At 41.9% G+C, this 23,555-nt stretch overlaps 1 protein-coding gene across 2 annotated transcripts in view; it reads right to left on the bottom strand.

The window, feature by feature from the left end:
- UGGT1 (UDP-glucose glycoprotein glucosyltransferase 1) overlaps nucleotides 1–14,956 on the bottom strand; it is a 123,208-nt gene extending 108,252 nt beyond the window's left edge. For both annotated transcript variants that reach the window (XR_009564653.1, XM_030840415.2), the window contains exons 1-4: nucleotides 14,749–14,956; nucleotides 9,675–9,810; nucleotides 4,541–4,623; nucleotides 2,053–2,183 (exon numbers count right to left, since the gene is read on the bottom strand). Coding sequence is in view for 1 of the 2 variants with exons in the window: in XM_030840415.2 (XP_030696275.1) it covers nucleotides 2,053–2,183; nucleotides 4,541–4,623; nucleotides 9,675–9,810; nucleotides 14,749–14,806 (408 nt within the window). In the remaining variant the exon portion in view is untranslated. The remainder of the gene's footprint in view (nucleotides 1–2,052; nucleotides 2,184–4,540; nucleotides 4,624–9,674; nucleotides 9,811–14,748) is intronic.
- Nucleotides 14,957–23,555: the final 8,599 nt, after the last annotated feature.

Genomic DNA, 23,555 nt, shown 5'->3' with positions numbered 1-23,555 from the left:
AGGGCCTTGCTGGGGCCAAAGAAAAAAAAAATTGATAGGGCAAACAGTATAAGTTATTCAACAGAAAAGAAAGGGATAGAGGGAGAACCTATAAATTAAGAGACCACTCACCCCCCCAAAAAATTAATAATTTTTTTAAAACTGGGCAAGATTAAACTCTATTGTTTGGTGATGAACTCTTGGGCAATGAAATGTTTTTTTAAAAAAAAACAAAACAGGGCTTCCCTGGTGGCACAGTGGTTGAGAATCTGCCTGCCAATGCAGGGGACATGGGTTCAAGCCCTGGTCTGGGAAGATCCCACATGCTGCAGAGCAACTAGCCCCGTGAGCCACAATTACTGAGCCTGCGCGGCGTCGGGAGCCTGTGCTCTGCAGCAAGAGAGGCTGCAATAGTGAGAGGCCCGCGCACCGCGATGAGGAGTGGCCCCCACTTGCCACAACTAGAGAAAGCCCTCGCACAGAAACGAAGACCCAACACAGCCATAAATAAATAAATAAATAAATAAATAAATAAAAACAGCAAATGATTCCAACAGAAGAAAGTGATTCCTTTTGAAGGGCAAAAGTCAGCTGTGATGGGGACACAGCACATCAAGGGCTTCCATGGTGCCTGGCTAAATTCAATTTCCTGACCGGGGTGAAAATTACAAGAGTGTTCACTTCGTTATAATTCTTTATACTATATATTTCTTGTGAGTCATTTTCTATGCTGTTTTTATTTCAGAATAAAAAAAAGGTTTTAAAATTAACAATTCTTTTATACCAAACATACAATCAGCATACACACCTTTGATTCTCTTGCTATTTTTTACGAGTTTGTTCAACTCAAAATCCAATAAGGGGCTTCCCTGGTGGCACAGTGGTTAAGAACACGCCTGCCAATGCAGGGGACACGGGTTCGAGCCCTGGTCCAGGAGGATCCCACATGCCGCGGAGCAACTGGGCCTGCGCACCACAACTGCTGAGCCTATGCTCTAGAGCCTGCAAACCACAACTGCTGAGCCCAAGTGCCACAGCTGCTGAGGCCCACGCACCTAGAGCCCGTGCTCTGCAACAAGAGAAGCCACCCAACGAGAGGCCCGTGCACCGCAACGAAGAGTAGCCCCTGCTCACCACAACTGGGGAAGAACCTGCGCGCAGCAACAAAGACCCAACACAGCCAAAAATAAAAATAAATAAATTTTTTTTAAAAATCCAACAAGATCCACACGTTGAATTAAGTTGACACCTTTTTAAATTTATTTGTTTATTTATTTCTGGCTGTGTTGGGTCTTCGTTTCTGTGCGAGGGCTTTCTCTAGTTGCGGCAAGCGGGGGCCACTCTTCATTGCAGTGCGTGGGCCTCTCACTGTCGCGGCCTCTCTTGTTGCGGAGCACAGGCTCCAGACGCGCAGGCTCAGTAGTTGTGGCTCACGGGCCCAGTTGCTCCAGAGCATGTGGGATCTTCCCAGACCAGAGCTCGACCCCGTGTCCCCTGCATTGGCAGGCAGATTCTCAACCACTGGGCCACCAGGGAAGCCCCAGCTGACACCTTTTTAAAGTCTCTCTTGAAGATCCTCCTTCCCTCTTTTCTTTTCCTTTTAACTTACTTGTTGACAAAATCAGATTATTTTACTAAAAAGCTTTCCTCATCCTAGCTTTTCCTGACTGTATTCCTGTGATATTGTTTCACATTTCCTATCTGCTGTATTTCCCGTGAACCACTTTTAGATCTACAGGCTATGATCACACTCAGGGTTAACTGGTTTAGCAAAAACTGTATTGCCTCTCTCTTCACCTGTGCTGTATAAATAAAGTCTGGTAGGCAGTTTTTTGTGTAGATATTTTATTTTTCCTTAAATGAAAATAAGTGCAAATTATATTTTTTATAATATGTTATTTGAAGATGTAACATCATCAATTTTGCTTATTATTTATAAACAAATTGTAAATCCTAGACAATTTCAGGTAGAAAAGGTATAGTTCTGTAATACAATGCCAGGACAACTGCAATACAGCCGATCAAGATATGCAACCACTAAAGAATACTGTCACGTGTACGCACTGAACTCACCTGCTGGAAGGCTTGAATTGTCGCTGAGTAGGAGTGAAGAGACAGACAAAATTTCAACAGATTCTGCTGTAGTCGTGACAGAAACTGAAATGCAACTTCCAATATTGCATGATAATAGGAATAATCAGTACCTGTCAGGAAGAACATTAACCAAAATAATTCTATATGACTAGAGGTATCCAAATAAGATAGTTCATAAAGTATAAAGCTATGTGTTACAAAAGCATACTGATTGCAAAATGTTACCACTATACTGTCCTGAACTGCTGTCAAATGCTTAGAATTCCTTGAAGTACACCATGCAATTGGACGTTTCTTCCCTTTGTTCAGACTATTCCCTCTCCCTAGACTGCAATTCTCCCACTTACCTGGATGACTAACTCCTACTTTCTTCCTCAGGAAGAATTCAGCTGTGAGAGCACCTATTCCAGGGAGGCATCGCCTATCCCTACCCCATGCCTCACTGGACCAAGTTCATCTCTTCTTTGCTCCCATAATATTTCTTCGCTTACCTCTTTCACTTAGCACATCATTTACTCATTTACCTACTTACTAACTGCCCCTCCCAAAGAGCCTTTGGGGCCCCAAAGCCCGAAACTATGACTTGTCTTTGTAACCACAGTGTCTGCATATGTTATCTATTCAAATAACCTAACAAGATGGAGCAGTGTGATGAGGAAGTACAAGATATTAAAGAATACTAATGAAACTGTAGTTTGGGGAGAAGCATTAAAACAATTGGAACACATTATCTGAGGGGAAAAAAAACGCGTGTACCAGTATGAAAAAATCCCCAGGATATGTTAAACGAAAAGCACAAGGTACAAAACAATGTATATAGTACGCAATTTTTTCTTACTCTTAGAAAGAATAAGAAATAGGAATACATACTTATGTATTTATTGTAAAAAAGAAAAAAACACTGAAGACTAAACAAATTAATTTAAATGGCTATAAAAAGCCAAGAGAAACAGGAGGAATAAGATTTTTCTGTGTATAGCCTTTTGTATAGCTTTGACTTTTAAACCACTATTATCTATTCCAAAAAGAAATTTAAGAAAAATATTTCACATTTAAAAAAGCAAAATGGGGCTTCCCTGGTGGCGCAGTCGTTGGGAGTTCGCCTGCCGATGCAGGGGACATGGGTTCGTGCCCCGGTCCAGGAGGATCCCACATGCCGCGGAGCGGCTGGGCCCGCGAGCCATGGCCGCTGAGCCTGCGTGTCCGGAGCCTGTGCTCCACAACGGGAGAGGCCACAGCGGTGAGAGGCCCGTGTACAGCAAAAAAAGAAGCAAAATGTAAAAGGTTCTATATGGCATTAGCACCTTCTAAGTAGAAAAAGAGATCAGAAAGAAATATCTTAAAATGTTGCCAGAATGTTAACGGTGACTATCTTTGGGTGGCGGGACTATGACTAGTATTTCAAATAAAATGTTTAACGTACTTTTATGGTCACTTCCAAGAATTCATACTCCCCTAATTTTAACCAGGAACACATCAGCATTTATATTGAAGAAATTTCATTTTAAACGTCAGAATTCAAAATTCATTACAAAACTTACTTTGATAAATTTGTTTTATGAAGTCATAAACTAAAATGATTTTTTGATAACTCAAACAACTCTAGCTGACTCCAAATTATGTAACTAAAGCTTACAAATTATGTAACTAAAGCTTACAAATTATGTAACCAAAGCTTGTTCAAAACTTTTATGCACTTAAATCATGAAAAAAGATTCAGACTTGACTTTTTAAATATGTATTAATTTTTAAATATCATAAAGTTAAAAATCAATTAGTCAAATATTAACAGCAGTCACGTAATTTTTACACATTTTCTCTTCAACAAGGACTTACGCCTGTCAATGTAATACTCAAGGTTTTAACTACTCATGTATCAGCATCTTTGACTATTAATGTTCATACTCTATGTAGCTTATATTGAATTGGAAAATGTTTGTGAAAGCTCATCAGAAACTGTAAACAAGTGATACAGTTTACCTTGTCATTAATTTGACACCTTGACACTCCAGTTGTGTGTGGCTGGCATGCATAATGGAAAACATTCTGGATGGCACTAACTTAATGATAACAAACTTAACAGATAATAGATCAGTTGTATAATTAGTTCATAACAAAAGAAAGTGAATCAAATCTGATGGTTATTAAGTAAATGCTAAATGATTTTAAAAGAATTTGACTCCCACAAAATATTCATGTAGCACTTTCAATAAAAGAACACAAAAGAACAAAAACAAGGAGAGAAACAAAAAAAAAAATCAAAGGTAGCTCTTATCACCAAAGTTATAAACTTTTTCAAAAATAATTACTAGTTTGTGTTGACTCTGCTGGCTACCATCACAACCCTAGTCAGTAAAGATAAAAATGTATTCCATTAACTGCCATGCCACACATACTCTGAAAGAGATCAATTTTTCTAATATATTCCCAGACACCGAAGTCAAAGAAGCATTTGCTTCAATTTTACCGTGATGATCTGATGATCCAATATTTTGACTGGCTTCTACAAAATTCCAAAATTTCTCTTGACTGTCTTCTGCTAAAAACTCACTGAGAGAAAAGGGGGAAATATCAGAAATAAAACAACTTAATGAAATCTTCTAATATAAGCTATATTACTAAGGAGAGTAAAAATAGATTTTTAAGTTACCAAATGTCCAAAGCTTGGCTTTTATTTGATAATATATATTATACACGAACATGTATAACATATTTTCTAATGATAAGCAAGTCTTACTAGCTTATTAGCTATTAATAATTAGCTTAGTAATTTATTCACTTAATAGCTTAATAGGTATCCCTAAAGAAACCTAGAATAATAGAAATGTTGTAACAACAGGGAAGTCCCAATATAAAGAAAGGTTATGAAATCTCATTTGTGAAAATGCTGTCAGTAGTAGAAGCAGAATTAGGAAATTGATAATTCTAGTACTAGTTCTGCTCACTCATTTTCTGAAATACCTTGCAAAGAACAAAAAAATATGTTTTCGCCTAAGTTTCTCCCAAGGAAAACATGAACCCTAGAAAAATTTCTAGGAGACTAAAGGCAGCATGTCGTAATCTTTTTACATCCACAAAACCAAATTTTCAAAATCACCAAATATTAGTTTAAAGTTAGCACTGATTTAATAAAATCAGGTCTTAGAACTTAATGCCATCTTAACTTTTTCCTTGACTTTACACTACTGTACTGACCTAAAATAAAATGGCTATTCTACATTTCCCTGCATTCAAGAGCCTAAAATCCCTTAAAAGAAAATGCATGTACTAATTGAATGATTCATGTAAATCGGTAATCTTCTCCTCCAAGGCATACCAATGTAGTGGTGGTCTTTCCCTGTCTGAAAGCAAACTACAGATCTGGATATCAGCTTACCTAGCCAAAGGAGGACTTTCCCATTACTTGTCAACACTGGGCTGTACAACTCTCACTCTACTCCACAGCTAGACACAGAAATATGGCAACATAAGAAACATTTCCTGGTAACGCACAGCTTCTCTAAAAATAGGTTTCTGAAAATACCCATCATCATAATGTATTAAATTATTTAGTGCCCCCTTGAGTGTGGCATTTTCTAGGCTTTCGAGTAACTGACATAGACATCATACCAACCTTATAACAGCTTATAGTCTAAGAAAACAGGTAGTAAAACAGATAGATTATGATATGCAAGTAAATGCTTTGTATTCTTTGTAAGAATACAAAGTGAATCTTAGCTTAGATTCCTACAGAGGCCATATGCACATAAATATATACTTTTCATATAATTACAGGAAAACTTCTTAAACGTACATTCTTTTTCACCCCACTGCATAAATAAGTCTTACAACGTCTAAGTGTCAAACAGCCTTAAGAAAATTAATTACCAGATCCACTGAAGTAATCCACGGAAGACAGGAACAATACAAGGTATTATTAAAAGGAACGCTGCCATTTGTTTATAGTATGCTTAAGTTTGTTTGCTTTTTGTTTTAAATTGTTTTTTAGCTTCTGATACCTGAGTAAAATATCGATAAAACTTCCACTGAGTAAAATATTGATAGTTTTACAGATGACATTATACGATGTCTGGGATTTGCTTTAAAATATTCTAGCGGGAGAAGGTAGGAGGGTGGTGGTGGTGACGGTTATTGGACTTGAGTTGACAATCACTAAAACCGGGTGACAGGTAGAGGGAGAGCACATTATATATATATACCATTCTCTCCACTTATAAACTTGTTAACTTTCCTAAGGGCACAGAGTTAGTAAATCAAAAATCTGGAATTTACATTCCAATCTCAATCACTCAAATCTATCATGCTGCATTCCCAGGCCATTATAATATCTCAATAAATGATTGTATAAGCACTCAATAAATGATTGTTTCAACTTTAATAATAAACTTTACTTACACAATATTTCTTTTAGTAACTACAGCTGCTCAAAACATACTCAGGGCTCTACTTCAATTAAATATATATCACTTCATGGACAACCAGAAAGCTACAAACCCTTCATTAGCATCAGGTCCAACTTAAAAATACACACAAGGGACTTCCCTGGTGGCGCAGTGGTTAAGAATCCACCTGCCGATGCAGGGGACAAGGGTTCGATCCCTAGTCTGGGAAGATCCCACATGTCGCAGAGCAACTAAGCCCATGTGCCACAACTACTGAGCCTGTGCTCTACAGCCCACAAGCCACAACTACGGAGCCCGCGAGCCACAACTACTGAGCCCACAAGCCACAACTACTGAAGCCCGTGCGCCTAGAGCCCGTGCTCCGCAACAAGAGAAGCCACCATAATAAGCAGCCCGCGCACCGCAATGAAGAGTAGCCCCCGCTCGCCACAACTAGAGAAAGCCCACGTGCAACAACAAAGACCCAACACAGCCAAAAGTCAAATAAATAAATAAATTTATAAAAAATTTTAAAAATAAAAATACACACAAGAATAGTTTTAGTCCCTAAGGGCCAGAAGCAAAAAAGACAAAATGTCTGTATTAGCTACATGCCTCGATGTGTGGAAAAAGATTCTGGCCCTTCACCCTCCCCCCAATGGACAGTGCTGTGACCCACCATCAATGTCTGCCATGGACCCAGGAGGGAAGGAGAGTGGCCTCAGCTAGCTCTGGAGGTGAATATAGAGTAGTTTCAAAAAAGCACAGCAGTGTTTTTGAGTTGCCTACACGTCCCATTTCCTTGGCAAACTGTTCGCAAATAGCCACAGAAGAGAAGTAAAAATAATGAACCAAAATGGCAAATGGCCAGGATATCATGAAAAGGCGCTATGTTTGTTATGGGTAAGTTGCAGCGAAGGAAACAGTTTACAGTACTCACTTCACAGAGATCAAAGAAACTGAAAAAAAACTGATCAACTAAGGCTGACAATTTTAGCATACTTTCTCAAAAGTCCATAAGTATATGCCATAAGACTCTTCTAAGACAACAGACAAACACCAAGAAATTTGTTAGTCTAAGTGAGAGTAATGGGATGTAATCCAGTGAAGAATGTTAAGCAGAATATCGTAAAACATCCGTCACGGTTAGTTGCACAAAATTATTTAGAAAGTGATAGTAAATCTCAATGACTTAGGTTGACACCAGATAAATCATCCAAAATAAGATTAGCAGAAAGGAAGAAAAAATGTTCAGCTACAAGAGTCCTGGCTCAGGCAGTCCAGGACCTCACATGACCTTCAGACACTTCACTGTTACAACCACCAAGATCTAACAAAGCGCGGACATTTGAGGGGCTCGACCTATTTATCAAATTAGTTATTGTGACATCACTATGAAATACAGGCAGTGGAGTTTGGGGGTTTCTGGGGGTGAGACGGGGTTGTTGGAGTTTTGCGGGGGGAGGGGGTTTGCCATTTTATTGCTCCTCAGCAAGTCAAGACGGGCTCCTACGCGTCCCACGTTCCCACTGGCCTCTCCTCAATCCTGTACCAGAGGAGGCTTTGCCTTAGAAGGCACAACTATCCGTATACACTACCAACACAACAGACTCTTCATTCACATCTTCCTAGGGATCAAGGGGAAGATGTCAGAAGATAAAATTAGACCACAAAGTTAACTGATATAACACAACAGTTCAAATTTCCAGCTATATCAAATTCTGAAAGTTACCAAATGCTCATGGCTCACCTGCCTAAATGTATGCTTTGGAAAGATTCTCTACAGGTCCTAGCTATATGTTATTTGAGATACAATAAAAATAAGTTTCCCTCTACAAACAAAAAACTGACTAAAAGAGAGGTATCTGGTTATATTTATATTACAAACACTAAATAAAACACTTGGGTTACACTTGGGTTAAATAAAACACTTGGGTACACTTGGGTTAAAATCTCCCAAGAAATCATTGACTATATTGCATTTTATCAATTTTAAGACACTGTCAATTCTTTTTTCCAAGTTTGGGAGATCTTTTTTTTTTGGCCGCACTACATGGCATGCGGGATCTTAGTTCCCTGACCAGGGATCAAACCAGCACCCCCTGCGTCGAAGGCACAGAGTCTTGACCACTGGATTGCCAGGGAAGTCCCTGGGAGATCTTCTTTATTGAGAAACTGAGATGTATGTTTTCTTTTTTTCCTAAAAACATATGTGTGGTTTCTACGATCCATCTACTAACTCCTTCTTAGGGTTCACTTGAGCTGTTGTCAAGTTTCCTTCAACTTTTATTTTCTTCTGTACTCCCCAGACCAGGGAATCTCTTCTAGCTTGAGAGATAACAGTGGGAAGCCTGATGTGATTTACTGCATATTTGCTATGCTCTAAATCCCTTCAAGGCCTAGGCCTTTGAAACTCATTTTCTGCACCAAGACCCTAGGAACAAAGCGGGATAGAAATGGCTATGTAGGGGATCAGGCAGACAGGCACGAATCATCTTCTAGAGTTTCCTGTAGCCCCAGATGGTACAGTCCCAGCAGAGGAGAACTAAGGTAGAGATGGGGTAGGAGACTGGGGTCCAGTATGTCTCAGGAATAGCAGGATGAAATGCTGCCCAAAGACACTGTCAATTTTAAGACATATCATTGTTTTATGAAACACTGAGTGAAAGATGCCACCAATTTTAAGATAACATTGATTTGATTAAATGCATCCTGATTTTGGAGATGCTACAATCGGATAAAATGTGGCCACTTTCTTAGCTTCCCCCTGCACTCTCTTATGTTGGGGTCTCCTTCCAAGTTCTTGGGAGGGTCATGTCCTCTTCCCCCACCTTGCCAAGCTCTCTTCTCTTCCTTTTATTAAACACCTCTTAACACCTTCTTCAAATAAATAGAAAATTTCTTTTAAGTAGAACTCTCTCTTCCTTTAGTACCACATTTACACTTTTCCTGGACGATAACATAATAATTTAACCAATTCAATATATTTGTCTAAAGAAATCCCTAAAGATCTCTATCATCAATTCAGTCCTAGCCTGCTGACAGACAGAGTCTGTGTCCTAACAGCCTGTGAACAGCGCACAAGCACAGTGCACACTGAAAGAAGCTCTTACTAAATGCATGTGATGAGAATCTCACGCCCTAAAAATCTCCTGAATATTCACTAGCAGAGCCTACATTTTCACTCAAACACGTGAAAGAAAAAAAATGTCTTCTTACCTGGTTTCTAACAACAACGGAGTGGAAAACCATTTTGTTGTAAGAGAGGTTGTAATGGCTTTTGAATCTGCCTTTGCTGAGGAAAACAGCCATAGTCCAGCGAGTACAGTCAGAAGGCCCATTTTACGGCAAACCCCTAAAAGGGGAAAAAAAAAAAAGTTTCGCTACAAGGCAATGTTTAAACCTGAATCTTAATAATTAGAGATAAAAAATATCATGACTATCAGAGAAATAAAAATGCTTCCGAAATATAACAGCACCTACTATCTAGATAGTTCAGCAGACCTTTAGACACAACTAAAGGTGTGTCGTTCATTACACTCTCTCCTACAAAGGCTGCACTTCATCTCCTGGGTGCCTATACCATACAGAGATATAAAAGTCAGCTGGTGGCCCAGCAGGTTGCACACAATCATACTTTATGAAGCAGGAGAGTAAATAAAGCTTAGACAGGTGAAAACACAAATGAAAGGTGTTACAGGTTGAACTGTATTCCCCCAAAAAGACAGAGTGAAGTCCTACCCCACCCCAGTACCTCAGAATGTGAACTTGTTTGGAAATATGGTCTTTACAGAGGTAATCATGTTAAAATGAGGGCATCAGGGTAGGCCCTGGTCCAATGACTGGTGTTATTAAAAGAAAGGGGCGGGGCGGGGGGGGGAATGTGGGCAGAGAGACAGGCATGCAGAGGGAAGACTACATGAAGAGACACAGGGAGAATGCCCAGTAAAAACGGGGGCAGACACTGGAATTACACCGCAAGCCACGAACACCCAGGGCTACCAGATGCTGGAAGAGGGCAAGAAAGATCCTCCTCTACAGATTTCAGAAGGAACGTGGTCCCGTGACACCTTAATTTAGAACTTCTAGCCTCCCAAAATTCGTGAGACAATAAAGTGCTGCTCTAAGCCACCCAGTTTGTGGTACTTCGTTATGGCAGCCTTAGGAAGCTAATAGGGTGGGTCTCGAAGGTAAAATCAAATACAGGTTCTGGAATGAGGAAATGTAAGAACTCAATAGATCCCCATCTATAAAATAAGAAAGTTGGGGTCACTGGTGAATCAGCAGGGCCACAGAATGCAGGCCTCCTAAATCCCCAGCAGCAGCCTCAGCAAGCATGCCGAGAGCCTTGGGGTCCATATCATTTCACAAAAGGTCTCCGGCTGCAGGCTTCTTTGATCTGTGTTTTCATCCCTGGAAGTCTGCCTAACACAACCTAATCAGACTTCCACTGTGATATAAAAAGTCAGCATCCAAGTTCCACCCATTTGAATGGGAACCCAAAGGGGACAAGAATATGTGGGAAACACTAAACCAAACTTGTGCTTCTGAATGTTAAGGTCTGGTAAAGCTCACCCCAATTCCTCGACGCCAGTTATAATACACACTGTTGGGGAGAGACAGCCCACATACTGGAGCAACCAGTCAGTATCTTCCTTTTACAAAAAGCTTTATCATTTGTGCCAACATCTTGCTTCATATGACACACAATATCTCTAAAGAACAATGGTCCGAAGAGAAATGAATTCTACCAAATAGAAAAGTTGCTTTTAAAAGAGTCTGACGTTCAGGCACTGCCAGCTTCTTTGGAAACAAAAAAAAAATTAATATGAACATCCTATTTATAAATAAACATTAAAAAAAATCAACATCGATAAAGACAAGGACTAAGCAAACTAGACCTCTGACAATGAAACCTGCTGGCCCTGATTCCTGGCTTGGGGGCGGGGGAGGAGAAGTCCAAGTCGATGCAGGCCCCTCTCGGAATGTAGCAAAAGTTACTGACATTTCCCGCAGAGGAGAAAGCAAGGACCCAAACTTTTACATACAATTTCAGCCCACTCAACTCTCTCCGACACTCTAGCCTCAGAAACCTGCGCCTCATGATAGAACAAACACGGGTTAGCAAGACGAGAAAGCCTTTAGAGTCAGGCACCTGTGATCAATTCCTGAGTTTGCTACTCACTGGCAGTTTCACCACAGGCACCTTACCTGATAACTCCCTCGCCCTTAGTCTCCCCCGCTCTCAAATAGGAATAACAGTACCTGCCGCAACATGCGCCACGAGCGAATTGAGAAGGCAACGTGAAAGTCACTTTGTAAAGTGTCAAGTACTACACCAGAACTCACTGCTCCAGTTAAAATATGTAAGGAAGAGAAACTAGAAGCTGTCTTCTAAATTACAGAATAATAACTCATCGTTACTACAAGGCCTCAAAAATATGCTTTGGAAATATATCCTCTGTGGCTAGGGAAAAAAATCAACAAAATCCTCCCCCAAAGTCACTAAGTTTCTAAAGCGGAGACGGCGCATATGAGCTATGTTCAAGCAGTATTAATGCTACAGCTATGTTCACCATTTTTCCTGAAGGGACCTAGACGTGTAATCCCCCAACAGCGGTGATTCCAGATGAGAAATTAGATGCCTCTGCTCAGTACTGCCAGGCGGAGGGCATGCACAGAGTGGGGAGGGGACAGGGAGGGACCGAAGGCCCCAGGAAACACCCACACTTACAGAGCAATTACTCCGGGCGAATCACTCTGGACAGCGCCACTGCCAAGCACTCTGCAAACTCGTTACCCAGCCCTTTCACACAAGGCCCCAGGAGACTGCAGCTCCCGAGGGGGGCAGCCTCGTCCACTTTGTCCACCAGAGCCAACAGCGCAGGGCCTGGCAAACAGCAGGTAGTCCATAAATACGCAGCATGATGCGTGAAACACTATCATCCCTTATTGAAAAATAAGAAAATGGCAGCTCGGAGAGGCTAAGTAACTTGCCGGACTAATAAATAGCAATGTTTGGAACCCACATCTGCCTGTTTTCAAAAGTTCCACAATACCATGCTCTCTGCCCTGGTCCTCTGGCTTTAAGAAGGGGTAAGAATTCATACTGTGCAGACCCAGAATGAGCAAAGGACTTTATCACAAGACCCAAGGCAAGTCCAAAGATTTTCTAGGGGCAGAGTCCTTGGGACCCAGGTGGCTGAGAGAGGTACAGCTTCAACTTGAAACCAAGGGTGTGAGCCTGAAGTTGGGAGCAAACCAAACCAAGCAACCAGCCTGAACAGATCCATACTTGGGCTGGCTCTGGGGACTGAATGCGAGCTCCTCAAGCACAGAGAGTTTTGTCGGTCAGTCACATGCCTAGCATAATGCCTGGAACACAGGAGGCACTCAAAATAAAATAAACACAGACTTTGTTCATCAAAGGATGAATGAAAGCCACTGGAAGAAAGGGATGTGGCACCAAGAGTAAAGGCGCTACAAAAAGCCTAAGACTTAAGAAGGGTGAAAATGAAAACTCTACGTACCATGACTCACCCAGAGATCCCCCTGCCCTGCTTTAAAGAGACAGAGTTTCTGGGGCACAGTACAGCATCAGTAGAGATGGGAAAAAGAGGAAAGCTACACACTAAAGAAGAGCTTTCCCTTACCCCACATCCTTGATACCACAGGTAACACCAGAGGAAAAGGTTGTCCAGAGAAGTAGAAATAAGAACGTCACTGAGTGGCCTTTTGTTTGAGGATGGCTTCATTCTACGAGATCCCTTATCACTCTGACCCTCTGACCTTAAAAGCTGTGAAATAACAGCTGTCAGAATCTGCAGCGTGGCACTGCATGATTATAGGCATCACGTTTCCAGCATGATGGATAAATTAAAAACAGTCTTTAAAAGGTTCTACGCCCAAAAGATTCATCTAGTAAGATCTAGTGTGTGGCCCGGTTTCTTTAGTTTAAAGACACTATCTCTTGCTCATTTATCAAAAATATTAATCAAAATTATATTATGGCAAATGTTTTTCACTTTTGGAAAACAGAAGAGGCATAAAATTATAAATCATCATCAACTTTTTCTTTTTCCATTTTTAAACTGAAGAAAATAGCTTACAAACTCAAAAAAACCTTGCAGGGTGCAAGTTAATAAGTAGCCATCCGAGTTTCAACATATATGATAACAGCAAGGAAAAATACCAGGAAGTACTCTTCTTGAGAAATAAATTTACTTCTGAAAAATTTAAACTTAATATACACTTATACCTGTTAGCAAAACCCATTTGCTGTGATCCACATACATGCAATTTCAGGTTAAAATTAGATACTATACATGTAATATGAAAATGATCGCAAGTAACTGGAGAAAAAGTCTAATGGTATTTTCTCCATAGTTCAATTTATTCTCCTCAAGTTAAATATGCACTGTGAAGATGCCCTACTACTGTATAAAGCAACGTTTATTTCCTTCAATAAAAATGAGTTTCAGCTAAGTTTAACAAAAGGAAGTCAAATGGAAAGGCTACAATCAACCCAAACTTTGTGTTGTTGTCATATAGCTATTTAAAATGTCTTCAAACATCACACAGTAAAGTTGGCTGGCCAAGTACACGATGAATCAATGTTTCCAATACAGTGTAACACAGTAAGGCATAAGACCCCAGGACTTTGAATGAACAAAATATGCTAGTTCTCAAATCGGGCAAGAAATGCAAAACGATCTAGAGATTCTGGCCAAGGAACACGAAGAGCTCCCACCCATAACCGATTGGCGATGTACGCAGATCTTTCTCTTCTGGCAGGTCCCACACTAAAAGTGAAACCGGATCATCCAATTTTCAGCCACCAGATCCTCGTATTAAATGAAAACGGAACCAATATTCATCACCCGAATTCATTGTAGGGAAAAAAGAAATCTATAAAAAGATCCATTCGTTCTCCAACCGGAGTCCTGCAAACTGCTGGTTCTCAGCCTACTTGGGGTCAGGCTTGGACGAAATTCACGTTAGGGCACTTCCCCCACCTCCGTCTGCACTTGGGCACACGGGTCTCGAAGCTCTTCAATGAAGGTTCAAAACGGCTAAACAGAGCCCGCGACCACCCTCGCAGAGACGGTATGTGCCCAGAGGACACCAAGGGACAACTCGGGGGACTCGCAAAGAAGAGGAGGGCTGGGATACAGGAGGGGAAACTGAGTCAGGGAAGAAACGGAAGCTCAAGGTGACCGGGACACAAGGTGGCCTCGCTCCCCAGACCCTCTCTCCCCCCGCGAGAACTCCCCACGCCCCCCCCCAGGGGTACCTGTCACCGGCCGCGCAGCGGCAGCACACGCGCCGCCCGCAGACCCTTTCCAGTCCATGCCGGGGCCGCGCTTCGTCCACGACTGCACCTGCGACAACGCCGGGGCGGGGCGGCGCAGCGGCGGGGCGGCAGCAGCTGCGCCAGTGAGCGGCCTACACGCGCCTTTCCCGTGGCTCCTCTCGCAAGCCGGCCTTGCAAAGATAGAGCTCTGCCGCCGACCGCCCTTTACTTCCGCTTCCTACTGGCTAGAGACGGAGGACTTCCGGCTACCGAGTCGCAGCCGGAGCCGCCCAGAGCGTCTCTCGGCCGCCATCTTACATCCGATGAGGCCCCGCCTGCCTCCTTGCTCTTTGCAGTTCAGTGTGGTTAGGGAGGCGTCGGTCTTCGAGGTCGTGGGGTCTCGTAAAGGGGGACAGCTGAGACCCAGAAACTTCTTTACATAGAAAGTGTAAAATTTTAACTGACTTCTGATTATATGACACAAACAGTCCTTCGCTTGAGAATGGCAGAGCAAGGACTAAAAACACTTGCCTTAATCTGATAGCTATATGTCTGTACTGTGCTTAAGAACTTCTGTAGCTGACTACTGGGCTTTCTGTTCCTTGCTGGACTAAAAGGAGTTCAAATAATTTTAAGGAATGGAAATGACTTTTAAAATTTATTTCTTGAGGGAGATTTTGTGTTAGTAGATTTCTGTTGTGTGTTTTTAAAATCACTTCAGGTGATGCTTCCATAAAAAAGGAATTGTTTAATTCACTGAATTACAGTTAGTTTTTTGCTCTCTGTTTTAACTTGGTCTTCTACTATTGATGCATGAATAACACCAATATTTGCTTAGTTATAGCATACAATCAAGTGACAGCGCAGAACTTCTAGGAAAGTTGGGTTTCTCTTTTTCTAAAATTTTCTCAGAAAATTCAGGGCTATTTTGTTTGACTTAAACGCAGATTTTTTTTATTGTTTTAACTTTTTATTTTGAAATAATTACAGAATCACAGGAAGTTGCAAACATAGTACAGTGAGATCCCATGTACCTGGTTCTCCCAATAGTTACATCTCAAATAAGTATATTACAGTCTCAAAACCAGAAAATTGACATTGGTACAATATGTTTGTATAGTTTTGTCATTTTATCACTTGTGTAGTTTTGTGGAACCACCACCAAAATCAAGAACTATTCCAGCACCACAAATATTTCCAGTGGGTCAGGGGGAAGGAAGGACAAGTAGGTGGAGCACAGAGAATTTTTAGGGCTGTGAAACTATTCTTTATGATATTCTAGTAATGGATACATGTAGTTATACACTTGTCAAACCCACAGAATGTACACCAGGAACCCTAATGTAAACTATGGACTTTGACTGGTAAGGACGTGCCAATGTAGGTTCATCAATTGTAGCAAATGTACCACTGTGGATGCTAATAGCAGAAGCGGCTGGGCATGTGTGGCGTTGGGGGTATATGAGAACTCTCTGCACTTTCTGCTCATTTTGCTATGGCTCTAAAACTGCTCCAAAGTCCAAACAATGAAGTCTTTTTAAAAGTGAAAATCATAAATGTTAAAGGTGGAAGGAATATAAGAAATAACCTAATCCTCTATTCTCATTGAAAAAATGAGTAAAAGTAAGACTCAAACTTTCAAAAATAATTGATAGACTTTATATTTTTAGTAGTTTTATATATATATTTTAATTTTATAGGAGTATAGTTGATTTACAATGTTGTGTTAGTTTCAGGTGTACAACACAGTGATTCAGTTATACATATACATATATTTATTCCTTTTTATATTCTTTTCTCATATAGGTTATCACAGAATATTGATCAGAGTTCCCTGTGTTATACAGTAGGTCCCTGTTGGTTATCTATCTTATATATAGTAGTGGGTGTATGTTCATCCCAAGCTCCTTTAGCACAGTTTTAATTTTACAGAATAATTGAGCAGATAGTACATACAGTTCCATATAACCATCCCACCCCAACACCTAACAAACACCCAATACCAGTTTCCCCTAATATTAACATCTTGCACTAGTGTGGTACATTAGGGTTACGTATATATAATGGAATATATGGAATAATTTTCAAACGGAATAATTTCCAAGCCACATATCTGAAAAAGGACTTGAATCTAAAATATATAGAGGACTCTCAAAACTCAATATTGTGGAAATAATACTGATACATTATTATTAACTAAGGTCTGTAGTTTACATCACAGTTCACTCTTAGCATTGTACAGTTTTATGGGTTTTCACAAATGCATACATAATTATCATTACAGCTTCATGCAGGATAGTTTCACCCCTCTAATAATCCCCTGTGCTTCACCTATTCACCTCTCCCCTGAAATCCTGGCAACCACTGATCTTACCACCATCTGCTATAGACTGAATGTTTCTGTCACATCCCTAAATTCATATGTTGAATCCTCCAATGTGATAATATTTGGAGGTGGAGCCTTTGGAAGGTGCTAGATCATGACGGTGGAGCCCTCATGAATGGGGTTAGTGCCTTTATAGAAAACCCCAGAGAGTTCCCTTGCCTTTCTCCCATCTGAGGACGCAAAGGGAAGTTCTTGCCTGTGGTCCACTTTGTCCATTAAAGTCTTTAGCATATTACACAAAGTTACTTTAAAATTCTATTCTGATATTTCCAAAATCTCAGCCATATTTGAGTCTGATCTGATGCTTTATCTCTTCAGATTATATTTTTTCTTGAATTTCAGGATGGCTCTAATTTTTGCTTGAAACCCAGACATGATGTACTGGGTAAAAGGAACTGAGGTAAATAGACCATAGTATGAAGTTTTATGTTTTTTTGGCTAGGAGTTAGGCTGTGTTTACAGTTTGCTGTAGCTGTATATGTCAGAGTCCTAAATTTCTTCCACTGTCCTTGTTTTTCTCTCCTCTTTTGTATTGGGTTTCCCTAGAAGCTGCTTCTTAAATAGAGTCTGCACATTGTAGTCCTTTCAGCTGTAATCCACCTTATTATACAGGAGCCCTGTTGATATGATGGTGAGGTTGATGAGAGGGAAAGCTCTGCAACCCTGTGATTAGCTCTCAGCTTTTAGGAGGCCTGTGCCCCTAGGCTGTGACCTTCATAAGTGCTATTCCCATTTGCATGAGATAGGGTAGCCAGAGGGGGCTGGAGTTGGGTAATTTCTTCCCCTCCAAGTCAGAAAAAGCTATGGTAATGGCTTTTTCCTTGCTGGGTAGGACGTTTTTCTGGAGAATTCTCTGGGCTCGTTTCAAAATGATTACTTTTCCCCTCCGCCAGGCCAAGCATGAAGGGATTTTTCTAGGGTACCCACTGTGAGAACCTGGTAAGTCTCCTGCGGCAAACCCCACAAAAGTGTGGGAGCCCTCTCAGCTTACTCTGGGTCCTCAGGAATATTTAACTCTCAAATTAGTCTAGACTCAGCCTCTAGAAATTCACCCAAATTGCCTGTTCAGTGTTCCTACCAGTTACTAGTTGCAGCTGCTCCTACTGCAGGTAAGCTGCTCTGTATTCTCTGTGTTTGTCCATCTCTCCAGTTTTGGGGGTGGCAGTTTGTCCTCTGACTTAATTCTCTCTTGATTTTCTGCTCATTCCGTTTTTTCTTGTTGGGAGGACAGGAAAGATGACTCCCAAACACTACTCATAGAGCAGAAACCAGAAGTCCCAGACAGACCACTTGCAAGGAGTTGGTGACAGAACCCAGGTCTCTAGATCAGTGCTGTCTGATAGAAATAAACTGTGAACCACATATGTGGTTTAAAATTTCCTAGTAACCACATTAAAAAAGTACAAAGGGGCTTCCCTGGTGGCGCAGTGGTTGAGAGTCCGCCTGCCGATGCAGGGGACACGGGTTCGTGCCCCGGTCCGGGAAGATCCCACATGCCGCGGAGCGGCTGGGCCCGTGAGCCACGGCCGCTGAGTCTGCGCCTCCGGAGCCTGTGCTCCGCAACGGGAGAGGCCACAACAGTGAGAGGCCCGTGTACCGCAAAAAACAAACAAACAAACAAAAAGTACAAAGACACAGGGAACTATATTCAACATCCTGTGATAAAGCATAATGGAAAAGAATATAATAAAGAATATCTATATGTATAATGAGCCACTTCACTGTACAGCAGAAACATTTACAACATTGTAAACCAGCTATACTTACATTTAAAAAAGGTAAGTACAAAGAAATAGGTGAGATTAATTTTAATAACATATTTTATTTAACCCCATATATCTACTACATTATCATTTAAATGTGTAGTTATTTTAAGAGTTATTAAGATATTTTACTATTTCTTGTACTGTGTTTGAAATCTAGCATGCATTTTGCATTTCCAGCATATCTCAATTCAGTCGTTTTTTTAAATATTTATTTAGTTATTTGGCTGCGCCAGGTCTTAGTGCGGCACACGAGATCTAGTTCCTTGACCAGGGACCGAGCCCGGGGCCCCCTGCATTGGGAGCACAGAGTCTTAACCACTGGACCACCAGGGAAGTCCCTCAATCCAGTCATCTTAATTGCTCAAGAGCCACAGACTCTGCTACACCGCATCAGTCACCATAAAAAATCAATAGCAAGAGTAAACTGAGCACATCCTTACCGGGACTGTTCCTTGAACACAGGGCACACCGCTCTGCTTATCCCCCCTGCCTGGATTGCCTTCTTCCCTTTTCTCCACAAGGTTTGCTCATACTCTTCACTTAGGTCACTGTCAACATCACCTCTTCAGAGGGACTTTCCTGACTACCCCACCTAAAATCCATCCCCCAAACTGTTACCCTCTCTCCTTCACCTACTTTATTTTTTCCATTCTGTATTTGTTTATAGTCTGCTATCCCCTATTAGATGTCACCCCATGAGGAAAGGGACATTACTTAGTTCCATGCTATGTCCTCAGCCCCAGGACAGTGCTCATGCAACATCCAATGATGAGTTCCAGCCACATCACCCGCCTTGGTCCGTGAGGACATACTCAATGGAGGAGATGTTCTGCCCTTGCTGTTATTCTCACCCAGTCAGCTTGTGGGCAAAGGACCTGCCTTGAGATCAGTGAGTCCCCTGGAGCTGCTTAAGAGACATAGCAGAGAATCCTCCAGGTTTTAAGCTCTGTTTGTCATTCAGAAAACTAAATTGTACTGTAGGCTCTGTGTGCTTTTTCTCTTAACAGGGGGTTCAGGGGACCCAATGGGAGAGTTATGTCCTGCAGGGGTGCTGGCCCTACAGTCAGACCTTGACCCTTATAAGCCAGCCAGATAAATTATCATTTAAATGTGCAGTTATTTTTTAAGTTATTAAGATATTTTTCTATTTTCTGTACTGTTTGAAATCTAGTATGCATTTTGCATTTACAGAGTCGCCTTACTAGAGTGCCCAATGAGGAAAAGAAATTGCCTGGCAAAAGAAATTGCCCAAAGGGGGCTTCCCTGGTGGCGCAGTGGTTGAGAGTCCGCCTGCCGATGCAGGGGACACGGGTTCGTGCCCCGGCCCAGGAAGATCCCACATGCCACGGAGCGGCTGGGCCCGTGAGCCACGGCCGCTGAGCCTGCGCGTCCGGAGCCTGTGCTCCGCGACGGGAGAGGCCACAACGGTGAGAGGCCCGCGCACCGCAAAAAAAAAAAAAAAAAAAAATGCAGCCAAATAAAATAGAGGGAAAGGGGCAGAGGCGGAAAGAATACACAGATGGAGGTTCCAAGGGAAAGAGCAGGCAACACCTAAAACCTCTCCCCCGCTGTGGACAGGAGCACTGGCTTGACTGGTTTGCGAGTCGGTGATGTGAGAGCAATGAGTTTCACGTATTCCACAAGTTATACTTTCTCCCCTGAACAAGAAGCCCTAATTCCACAGACCAACTAGCCATGGACCCCTTAGGCCTTATAAGCCTGACCTTTAGGCTACTCATGGCTCGGGGATGGGCCAGCTGTACCATTTCTCAGGCGTCTCTACATGGAGGTTAGCTAACGTATTACAATGAGCGTATAATGAGGCTCGAGTTCTACTGGAAGTCGAATCTTCTGCCATCTTGGACCTAGCTGGTTCTAACCAGTTTTTGTCCTATCCTCAATGGCTGTGTCATTCTTTTATAGGTTGTGCCCTGCCCTCTTCCTTCCTATCTCAGTTGAATGCTACCCAAACTGAGGAGACACTACTGATGCCCTGGGAGACTGCCTGCCCTTGGTCCATCTTGGCCAAATCACCTCTTTCATGTGGACGCGTGTACAAGAGTTAGACTCAGAGGTCATCACTTGATGTTTTATCAGATGGCAACTGGAGACATAATTCCCAACTATCACCCCCTAAAACTTTCTCGTTTGGAATGGAGGGGTGGTTTCCAAGTCTTGATTTTCTCTAAGCACTTCTATACCCCAGGATTCTTTGTTTAATAAGGTGTTCACATCACAATAATTTCACTGTTCTTTTAATGTAGATTCTGTTTAATATGGGTTCATCCTCTCATTCCTGGGCTGCTTTCAATTATATTCTTTTTTTTTTTTTTTTTTTTTGCGGTACGCGGGCCTCTCACTGCTGTGGCCTCTCCCGTTGCGGAGCACAGGCTCCGGACGCGCAGGCCCAGCGGCCATGGCTCACGGGCCCAGCCTCTCCGCGGCACGTGGGATCCTCCCGGACCAGGGCACGAACGCGCGTCCCCCGCATCGGCAGGCGGACCCTCAACCACTGCGCCACCAGGGAAGCCCACAATTATATTCTTAAAGAAACTTGAATAATCACCTCTTGGTGACTATAATTTAGATATTAATTCTGCTAAAATAAAGTAAAACATACCTTTTTTAGGCTATTTTTTTAAGATTGCTTCAGGAGATTGTGGGGAGGTTTGAAGAGGGCCTCCAAAGATTCTTGCCTCCTAGTATTCACAACCTTGCACGGTCCTGCAATACTGTAATTTATGATAAATATATAGGGACTTCCCTGGTGGCCCAATGGGTAAGACTCCGTGCTCTCAATGCAGGGGGCCTGGGTTCAATCCCTGGTCAGGGAACTAGATCCCACATTGCATGCTGCAACTAAGAACTGGCGCAGCCTAAATAAATAAATAAATTTTTTTAAAAAAAAAGAAAGAAAAGAAATATATGTATTTGGTCATTCAGATGACCAAAATATATCTCTCATATATATTCGGTCATCATCTACAGTTCCTGGCTCACAGCTCCAAAATGCTTTGAATTTCCTGAGTGATGAGAGCTTAAAGATGTCTCTTAGGTTACATTAATGAGATGACTTTTGAAAAGCACCTAAAAGTGAGGGCTAGTTGCCAGAACCAACGGTATGATTAGAAGGTTGGAACTTTCAGTCCCCCCACACACACCTCCAAGGAGGTGAGAGAGGCTGGAGGTTGAATCAATTACCAGTGGCTAATGATTTAATCAATTATGCCTATATAATGAAGCCTACAGAAAACCCAAAAGGGAGGGGTTTGGAGAGTTTCCATGTTGGTGAATACATGGAGATTTGGGGGAAATGGCACTCTCTGAGAGGGCATGGAAGCTCTGTGTCCCTTCCCATATACCTTGCCCTATGCATCTCTTCCGTCTGGCCCTTCATGAGTTATATCCTTTTATAATAAAAAGGTGATCTAGTAAATAAAATGTTTCTCTGAATTCTATGAGCTGTTCTAGCAAATTAATTGAACCCAAATAGGAGGTCAGGGGAACTTTTGATATATAGCCAACAGTCTTGCAACTGGCATCTGAAGTCCAGGGTAGGGGTTATGGGAACCTCCAATCTGTAGTCCATCTGTCATTACCACTGGTAACAACCTGGTCGTGTGATTAGTGTTTGAAGAGGGGGTAGGGAGTCAGTCTTGTAGGACTGAACCCTTAACCTATAGGATCTGACACTATCTCCATGTAGAATTGAGTTGAATTCTAGGACACCCAGCTACTATCCGAGAATTGCTTCCTGTTGTGTAGCAAATCACTCCCCACCACGAACTGGAATTGGGATCTGGACAATTTTAGGTCCCCTCCCACAGTGAACATGGATGACCTAGGTAACCAACAGATTATTGTGGAAATTATGGAGTATGTCTTTCGAGATTAAGTCATAAAAGACATTGGTACTTCCCTCTTGCTCTCTCTTGCATCACTCGCTCTGGAATAAGCCAACTGCTGTGTTGGTGTTGAGACTCAAGCAGCCCCAGGGAGAGGTCTACGTGAGCAGGAGATGAGCCCCCAGCTAACTGCCGATATCAACTTTCTGGCCATGTATGTGAGTTGTCTTGGAGTTGGATGTTCCCACTGTGGCTGCAATCTCTGCCCATAATCTTAATTGCACCTAGTGAAAGACACCAAGGCAGAACCACTCAGTTAAGCCAATCGCTGGTCCCCACTCACAGGAACTATGTGAGATAATGGTTCTTGTTTTTTAATGCCACTATGTTTTGGTATAATTTGTTACATATCTCAAAGCCACAAAGCAGTGTGGCCCTGTGCCAGTGCACACAGAATGGCCTGGGGCACATCAGCCCAGGCAGAACTGAAGTTGGATGGGCAGGGGGTACCCATGCTGGGAGCACAGGCAGCAGCTGTAAATTGTATCCTCATTACTCTGACCAGATATAGAGTTTTGCTAGGGAGTAGTCCATGCTTGTTTCATGCAGTTTCTGAGGAATCCCTGCTCCATGTCGTATCCTGAGGCATGTAGCTCAATGATGTCTCGAAAAGAAACCCTGTATTCACTGGGAATCATTTTTTTCTCAATATTGTGTCTTTGTAAACAGTCTTGAAGGAAAAAAAAGTCCAACACCCCAGATTGTTTGAACTTGAGATGAGGTTTATCCATAGCAGCTCCATGTTAATGA

The sequence above is a fragment of the Globicephala melas genome, chromosome 7 (genome assembly GCF_963455315.2).
Source record: "Globicephala melas chromosome 7, mGloMel1.2, whole genome shotgun sequence".
NCBI classification, from domain to species: Eukaryota; Metazoa; Chordata; class Mammalia; order Artiodactyla; family Delphinidae; genus Globicephala; species Globicephala melas.
This window is presented reverse-complemented; position numbering and strand designations above follow the sequence as displayed.